Source organism: Malurus melanocephalus, unplaced genomic scaffold (assembly GCF_030028575.1).
Source record: "Malurus melanocephalus ecotype Western Australia unplaced genomic scaffold, MMel_1.1 scaffold_414, whole genome shotgun sequence".
In the NCBI taxonomy this organism is placed as follows: Eukaryota; Metazoa; Chordata; class Aves; order Passeriformes; family Maluridae; genus Malurus; species Malurus melanocephalus.
Genome location: NW_026623646.1, coordinates 531,632 through 540,804, shown reverse-complemented (window position 1 = coordinate 540,804; position 9,173 = coordinate 531,632). Strand labels below are relative to the sequence as shown.

The 9,173-nt window shown below is 41.5% G+C and overlaps 1 protein-coding gene across 2 annotated transcripts in view; it reads left to right on the top strand.

The window, feature by feature from the left end:
* Positions 1-9,173, top strand: part of SNAPC3 (small nuclear RNA activating complex polypeptide 3) — an 18,301-nt gene that overhangs the window by 596 nt on the left and 8,532 nt on the right. Inside the window, exons 1-3 of one of the 2 annotated variants that reach the window (XM_057379652.1) lie at positions 52-301; positions 5,868-5,945; positions 7,208-7,292. In XM_057379652.1, coding sequence (XP_057235635.1) covers positions 93-301; positions 5,868-5,945; positions 7,208-7,292 — 372 coding nt within the window. In that variant the 5' untranslated portion in view covers positions 52-92. Of the gene's footprint in view, positions 1-51; positions 302-5,867; positions 5,946-7,207; positions 7,293-9,173 lie in introns of those variants that run through there. The other variant, XM_057379653.1, reaches the window with a different exon arrangement.

Sequence of the window (9,173 nt, the reverse complement as noted above, 5' to 3'; positions counted from 1 at the left end):
TGTCCGCCCCGGCCCGTGACGCAGCCTGTGACACCGCCCGTGACGCAGCTCCTGACGCGTGTGGCGGAGCTGGGTGAGGGCGGGCCCCGGCCATGGCGGAGGCCGTGGTACCCGAGTACGAGTCGGCGGAGCTGTATACGCGCTCCTTCCACGTGGGCGCCCTGAGCCGCGGCTGGCGGCAGCTGCTGGAGCCGCCCGACCTCTCGCTGGCGGCGGAGGCGGCGGAGGAGGCGGACGCGGCCGTGGCGGCRGCGCTGGGCTGCGAGCCGGGCACGGCGGCCGAGCTGCGCGCCGTGTGCAGGTGGGGAAGCACGGCTGTCTCCAGGCCGGGGTTTGCGGCTCCGGTGCGAGGGGGAGGCGGTGGCCACGTTCGGCGCTGCTGCTTGGGAAGTSGCTGGTGCTGTCGTTCAGACACCGCAGCCGTTCCTCAAGAGAGGTGGGATGTGCTCGGGCGAAACCGCTTCAGAGCAGTCTCTTGCGGGCCTGTGCCAAGTGGATGTTTCTATTTCCCCAGTAAATTCTAAAAACACAGACTGTCACGGGCTTGGAATGGACCTTAAAGGACAAATAGCCCCATGCCACGTGCACGTCCCACTAGACCACAGAGCTCCAGAGCTAGACCACTAGAGCTCCAWCCAATCTGCTCCATCCATCAGCACTCCCGCAATTCCAGCATCCACAACTTTCCTAGGCAACCCGTTCCAGTGCTTCACCACCCTCACTGTAAAGAATTGCTTCCTAATACCGAACCTAAGTCCCTCCCCTCCTTTTAAATTTGTACCCAGTATTCCTAATCCTGTAGTATAGTTGCRTGAAACAAATACATAGCGGAGAAGGAAAACAAAGCTTTCCTGGAGAGTAGTTCTGCAGTGGTGGAAACTATGTTACATCCTTAAATTTGTCAGCACACAATGTGGCGCTTGGAAAGTTGCATAGGTATACATATAGCAACAGAGTACTGGTTCGGTAAAGCTTTTAAGGATCTGAACGTCTGTGTGGTTTTAGGAGACACCAGCTGCRCGGTGAAACATACATCTTACATGGCGCAATAAACTAGACATCGCTTTGTATTAACGCCATGAAATCACAACCATGAAATCACAAATTACTTGGGTTGGAAGGATTATAAAGATCATGTTCCACTCCCCTGCCGTGGACAGGGACAGCTTCCACTTGAGCAGGTTCATCTATTCAGCCTGGCTTGGAGCAGTGCCAAGGATGGGGCATCCACAACTCYTATGGGCAACCKGTTACAGTGCTTTACCATCCTCACAGTAGAGAATTTCTTCCTAATACTAATCCAAATCTACTCCCTTCTAGTTTGAATCCCTTAAAAAATCCTTTAAATTAGTTCAGGTAGCTGGCAGCATACAGCAGTACCTGTTGAGTGTTGAGTATCTTTTGGTCCTTAGCCTCCACAGCCATATTTGGGTGGTTTTTTTTTCTTTTTTTGTTTTTTTTTTTGTTTGTTTGTTTGTTTGTTTGTTTGGTTATTTTTGTTGGGTTTTTTTGGGTTTTTTAGGGTTACTGTAGAAGTTGGAGCTATGCAAGTGCTTTGTAGGTGTTGAAGCAGCAGCAGCATCTGACGTGCTGTAGGTGGAAGGCTTTCAGGTCACGTGGACAGTGAGAATTATTTTACCTGTAGAAAAGGCCTGATTTCAGGGAGTAATTCCTGTAGAAAGCATGACAGTTGGTAATTTATCTGTAGCCTATCAATAATGAAGACATGTTGGAGTTCTGTTCCTGTCTATATAGCTTTGTGCAGCAGCTGTCRCAGTTCTGGTGACTAGCATAAATTTTTACCATTACTAGACTTAATAAAAATAGAGGATGCTGATGGTTTAAAAAAAWATATATTCTGTGTAGCAGAAACTGTGTAAACTCTCTAAGCTCTTACTCTGTAATGTCTTCCAGTGTAGATGAAATGGTCTGTGATTGCTCCTGTGCCKTGCGTTTTTCTCTGTGATAACTGCTGCCTGAACCTGTCTATGGCTGTTTTCATTTGAATTCTGAGCACTTTTCCTGTGCTTTCTTTACTTTTCTTTATGTTCCTTTAGCTTTTTTCTTCTGTTCTGCTTTCTTCAGTTTACAATTGTTGCATTTCACTTGCTATCTTAATTTGCTGGTGTTACAGAGCAATGCTGTGTGTTTGAGGCTGAGTGTACTGTGAAAACTCTGGAAAGAGTTCTGGAAAGAGTTCTGGAAAGAGCAAAAGGACTGATGGTCTACGATGGGGAGAGAACTGATCATCTGGCAGTCGTTTGTTGGCTTTGCAGGAGAATGAAGCTAAACCTGCACATCCTGATGTGACCTTTCCTCTGTTCAGGCTGAAAATCCCAATCCCTWATCTCCAAGTGCTTTTGCTTTTAAATTAAATAGCTCTAGCCTCTTGAGTCTCTCCTTAACATTGGCCAACCTCAAATCACTACCTCTGATCACTTGCACTTACCTGCTCTGCTCATKTTCCTCTCTTGAGAGATGAAAACACCAGGCTACACCAAGATMTGTTCCATAATATGCTGGGATCAACTTATTATTGGTGTGAATATAACTTTATAGGTGCTGAAATGAAAAATTGCAACTTCACTCACTTGCATCTGACGCAGTAAGAATGCTTTGTGTATTGCTCAAGTTGTATGTGGTTGATCATTACTGAGGTTGCTTGTGTTTTCATCAGATCTTAGCTGTAAAACTGTGTCCTTATCTAGGAGATTCCATCGGTAATTCAGGTGTCAGAAGTTTAATGTTGTAGATTTTGTTCAAATGCTGCAGCAGTCTGTGAGCAAAGAAGTTTACCTTGGGATTTATAATTGGTGCTTGAGCAAAGTCCTTGAATGTTGGAGATGCTGAGTCATGTTACTCTGTTTTGTCTTCGGTGTGATTTGTTGCATGCATGTGTAGGACAGGCTAAGCATCAAATCACTGTGGATTTTAGGTAGGTCAAGAGAGGTGAGGCTTGCAGGTACCTTATTCCACTTCAGCCCTGATTCACCTTCTTGTTTTATTAGAAGGGGTAGTGGTAAATATCTCTAGGGACGTGTTATAAAGCTGCATTAAGCTAGCATTAACGTCTTAATGTATTAGTATTTAGCATCTTGTGGTATTAGTGTCTTAAAGGTGATGAAGGTGCTGCCTTTAAAATATGTGCAATATAGAGAGCAATATGAACACTGTTTTATAAAGTATCAGGCCAATTACTAAAATATCTTTGAATTTATAAAACTGAGAAAACTGATTATGTTGCTAGAATATTCTGTGAAAAGTAGTCTCAGTGATTGAAGGATTCATTGGTAGTCTGTTTCCATGTCTACATTACCAGAGAGTTGCCTTTGGCCTTTTTATTTGTAACCACTTTAAAATATCTTTCTAAGAGACATATATTCATACAATACTTCACATTTTGTTTTTTTCAAGTGAGACCTTCAACTATTTTTCCTCATCACTGTCCTTCACCTTGGTTTCCTTTAGACAGCATGGCCAATGTTTTTCCCTCTGTTGTAACTGTGTACACCAAGTGTATTTATTGTGCACACCGGGACTAGTTTCTGTGGCGATACAGTGGGATTTTGCAGCAGTCAGGCAGTCAGGAGTAAGGTGTGCCCAGTGCAAACTGTGTATTGCACGCATTTTTATCTCTTAGGTGTCTGACACTGACTTAGCCTTAATTTCTGGAGGGATCAGCATATATTTGCKGTTTGTAAAATCTGTTTCCCACTGGTTATGTGGTTCCACATGGCCAACTCCACTGGCAGCAGTGGAGTTGCACAAGGGGAGCTCCAGCATGGCCTGTGTCTGAGGCCATACAGCAAAGCCTTTCAAGACTTCAGTGCATGTGATACATGACATGTGTAATTAATTATTGCATTGCTGTGCTTTTCCTTTAGAAATTGGGCGTTTCTGACTTTCCAGGAGTGTGAAATGGCAATACCAGTGCTTGCCAGGTTCRACAGAACTTGTCAGGAGTTCAATGTCAGTATTCCTTTGCTTGCTATCTTTCTGTCCATACAAGGACAAAGGGGAAGCCATGTTCATGTCAATTATTTTACACAATGTCTGCTTGTAGGCACTTTATGGGGATTGTCAATTTTTTTCCCTGAAGGAGGCAATTAATGGGCATGGTGTGGTACCACAGCCAGAGATCCCTCCTAGGGCTGTGGGAAGAAAGTAAATCACAAGTATTGTTAGTGAATTCTGACATATTGTTAGTGGGTTCTGGCACAGAAGGGAGGTGGGAAACTGTTGCCTTTGATGCAAGTGAAACTTCACCATGGTAGGTAATAAACATTTCCAGAACCTGCAAATTACATCTGTGGTGTTTAAAGAACAGAATACAAAGTAATTTCTAGAAAATGGTATGTATTTGAGTGACTTGGAACTCYTTGGTGAATGGGATCACTGATCCATGTGCCCAAAGACTTTAGATAAATAATCTGGTCATGCTGTCCCAGTTTTACAGGGTCAGATGTGAGTTGATTTATGTGTCAGGGCATATACTTTACTTGATTAGATGGGCTGTTCATAACACAGGTCTATGCTGCATGGAGAACAGCCCCATCTAAAAGGCTAATGCTTGAAATGTGTTCTCCGAAGTGCTTGTCTCCATCTTTCTGTCAGTTAAATTACTGTTTCTCAGCTGTATTTCAGTCTACACTTGACATAGGATTAACTTGATTGTATCTGCCTCCTCTTTCTCAAGTCAGAATCTAAGGATAAAGCTGGTTCTGTTTCCAGGAAGTTTGAGCTAATTACTGCAAAGTTCCTTTTAAAATGGTGCTTCTGAAGAAACCCCGTTTTCTCAGTAACTTAAAAAAAAATATTTTATGTTTGAGATGAAAAATGTAAAACAGAAAGTTTAAAACATTGTATATTGCTGGATGGTAAGTAACCAAACAACAGTAAAGTCAAATTACGGTCAATACAGAGGGACTTTCTTGGCTCATCAGAACCAGGCCATCTGTCCACAATGAAAATTTTGTCTCTGACTTTTGCTTATTGTCAGCTGATAACAGTCAGTTCCAGACTTCTATTCCTCAATTAGTTTGTATTCCTATGCAGTTGCTCTCCAAAGAATTATTCATTACTGGAGTGATATTATTCTTGACATGGCAAATGTTACAAGATTATAATGAAAAATAATACAATAAAATCATAAATGTTATTGAGAATAAATGGTACAGTCCAAAAGTTTTCTCTGGACTTCAGCAGTGGTGGGTTTGTCCCATAAAGAGATGGRTTTACACAAGAGTTTGCTGGGTTCAAACTGCAGGTGGTCTTGGGCATTCTTGTATATCCTGCATTTATATAGTCAGCAAAAGTGGAGAGACAAAAGCAGTCAAGTYTGATTCAAAGCAGGTGATACTTTCCTGTTTTAACTTTTTTTTCTCAGCCTATTTTTAAGCTGGATAAAATTCCTTTGTGATTAATGCAAAATGCTTCTGGGAAGGATTGCAGAGGAAGGGATGGATATATGATTCCTCTGAATCTGGTGTGCTGCAGAGCACAACCTGAAATGGGAACCCATAAATGGGACCAGRTGGTGAAGCCACCTTCAGGTTTCTGTCTCTCATACTTCTCCACAGACTGTGAGAAATCACTGCCAAAGAGGATACTATAGACTTTGATAAGGTATTAGAAAGAAATTATTTACTGTATAGAGCAGTGAAGCTCTGGAACATGTTACAAAAAGAAGTTGTGGATGCTCCATCCCTAGAAGTGTTCAAGGCCAGKATGGATGGGGCTCTGAGCAACCAGGTCCAGTGAAAGATGTCCCTACCAGTGGAGGTGGGGGAGTGGAACWAGATGATTTTTAAGGTCCTTTTCAGCCCAAACTCTTCTGTGATTATATGTTATTTTTTTTATTGTTCTAGCACTGATATGCTAATGTCTTCTGAAAAAGAAGAGGACCCAGATGTTATCCCTGAAGATAGCAATCTGCTCACCCTTCGGTATGCTACTATGGTGCACTCACAGTACCCTTATTTGGGGTCGGGTGGAAAATCAGCCCAGAAGTACGGCAGACTGCTTATTCCCTATACAGCATCTGTGTACTTTCTGAAGCAGTGTGCAGAAAATACTGTAAGTGCAGAGATAATGTAAAGGCAGAAACAGCAGCTTATTATGAGGTCATCGGTAGGAGTCTTCTGCTTGAGTGTTGCTTAGGATTTTTTTATTAAGATATGCAGAATATACCATCTTTCTTATTGGAAAAGCTTAGGATTTCTGGATCTAGATGCTTCTGAAGTAGTGCCTAAGTTGGGAATGTGCAGGGGCCTTCTGATAGTCGTGTGTGAGGTTCCTCCGAAGTCTTGCAAAAGAAATCATACTTCTAATGAAGTATGAATCTCATATTTCTAGTGACTCACAATCACACTGTAGTAGCCAGTGTAATGATGCTCTATCCAGATAATCTCTTTATCTGAACCCATTCTGTTTCATTGAATTTCATTTCATTCATAGAATTTGTTGATGCTACTTGTGCATTTCAGAGGGTAAGTTCTATCAGTTAACAAACTTTGAACTCATGTTTGGCCAATTGAGACTTTTGTCATGCTTTTCATAGCCCAAATGTAAAGAAATGTGTTTAGATTGTGGTCAGTGTTAAGCCTGATTGTTCTGAAAATCCTTAGGAAGGTCTGGAGGGTAAGTAGACTTGTTGTGGATGTTAAGGATTTGGTGTTTATGCAGTGTAAATAATGTATTTCGGCAGGTGTTCTATGTACAATACTATTCTACAAATGCTAATGAAGTTTTGGGATTTTTTAAAGTGTCTATGCTGTGGGGCTGAGAAAAAATATTCGTGAGTTGTTTTTTCTTTGTGTTTTGCTTGAACATTAATTTGATTTTTTTTGAAGTGGGATTATTTAAACAGCTTCCTCAAAGGTCAAAAAGTATTTTGTCCTAGGACAGCCTCTTCAAACAGCATTTTGCTGTTTTTTCTTGTGCAGGTAAAACTGCTCACAACCTGTCATTTTCACATAAGGGGGAAAAAACCCACCAGCTGAAATCTACAAGTTGGTCTGTGCACTGTCTGGTTTTATGAGAGTCAAGAGATGAGTATTTTAAGTTAGTCTGTCCCACTAAGACAGACAGGAATTCTTCTCTTTGAAAGCTGTTCTGTAGTAGCTTGTGTCTTTTAAAAATAAGAAATTCTTGAAATTTTACATTGAAATTGCTGAATTAAATTTTGTCTTGTGTTCTTGCCCCTCAGAGTTAGAAAGAAGGCCTTAGAGAGGAGAGAAGAAACAATTATTGTTGATCGAGCTTGCAGACAAGAAACCCTTACCTATGAGATGGTAAGCTGCCTGTCATCTCATTGCCTCTCAGGACAGCAAAAACCTAACTTCTGTTGCTTTTTTATTCATCACTATGAAATGTACAGTGTAAATGTCTACAGACACAAGTTTGCAGGTAATGGTTAAGGATAAAGACATTTTATAGAAAGATAGGACAGGAAGTCTGCTCTTAACTGTCTATTAATGCTGGCTATAGTTAAGTAAGAGCTCCAGCTCATTACCACTGCTTTTGTAAAGTACTGAGAACTTAGAGATAGACATAGAGCTACACAAAATGTGTAATGTTTTTTTTCTTGGAGCCCAGTGTTGGAAACTAAGCTTCCAACTAAGTGTGTGAATGATTGTGGGTTAGTTTCTGAAGTGCTGAAGAGGGAAGATGGTAGCAACACAGTGGCATAAATTCCTACTTCTGAGCTTTGTGATCCATATTTTTCAGCCATTCTGAACTGCCAGGAACCAAGAATGTAGTGATCAGCCCCTCAAAAGCCTCACTGGAATTTTTTAGTTATGCTTAGTACCTTTTTTTTWAAATTATTTCTTCACAAGCACTGAAGTCCTAAACAGGAAAACCCCATTTCATAAATGTTCATAGGATGATTAATGTTGAAAGACCTTTAGGATCATTGAGCACAACCATTACCTTAACATAGCCAGATCCTCCGATAAGCAGCACATATAAACATTCTTTGAAATCTTCCAGGGACACTGAAGTGCTGGAGTCCATGACTTGCAGAAGCCATTAACTTGCWGTAAAAATGAGGGACTGAAGTGTAGTGAGGAAAAAAACTCATGTGGCTGTTAGACTTTTTTTTCCCCTTGAGGTTTCCTGGTCTGTGATGAGTCATCATGTTTCAGCTGTTCAGAGACCTAGGCACATTATGTAAACAACATGATGCAACAACTCTGCTGGGCTCTTAGCCTGGGGAATATCTGAGAAAATATTAGCAACAGAAACCTACGTAAAGAATTTCAGTGAGTGGTGTCTTACTACTATTTCTGAAGAATGAGCACATGGTCATTCATTACATTCTTTAAGCAAGCTGTGCCAGAGCTGTGATTCTGTGATTCTGTGGTTGGGACCATGGTGTCTTCATACAGGAGGAGAGCAGTAAGAAAYATGAGTTTGGAATGTGTCACATAAAGAAGGCTGATGCACGGAAGGGAGAACAAGTATCTCTGAACTGAAGTCTCACAGGAGTAAAATATCCTGTTACTAAATCTGAAGAACTCTCTGTGCTGGAGGGAAGTGTTTGAGCAGGAAGTATTCTCTCTTAGTATGCTAGAAAAGGAGGAAACTGCCACAGAAAAGTGCCCTCCCTCATTCTCACAGCTATGTCTTAAACACAAAGCAGGATGGAAATATAGAGATGCTTTTACTTTTCTCAAACACAGTACTGTGTCCAGGGCTATGCTGGGTTTCGGTTTTGGATTTTGGAGAAATTGCAGCCTCCAGCTATGTCTAACTTCTCCAGTAAGAGGAAGTGTTGCACTAACTTTAATTTTCATTTATTTCATTCTGTTTATAGTTTCTAGGTCAGTGTTTCTCAAGTTGAGGGTTGCAATCCCCCTTTACATATGAAAGCATTCAAAGGGCATTTTGAATCATTAAGTGGTGGAAGTTGGTAGCAGCTGGGTTCCATGACGGTGGAATGACAGCAGCCTCTAAATCTTTTATGCAGGGCCTCTCAATTGCCAAGGACCAGCCAGCTATCTTACAGCAAAACTGAGAAATGAAAGAATATACTTGAAATCAGTAATTAGAGCAGTTTCTTACCTTTCCACCTCAGAGGAAGTAGGCTGTTTTCAATTCAGAGGGCTACATAGTGAAAAGTGCGTTAGTATTTCTCAGCATTCCTCAGACCGTTACCCAGGGGTAGATAG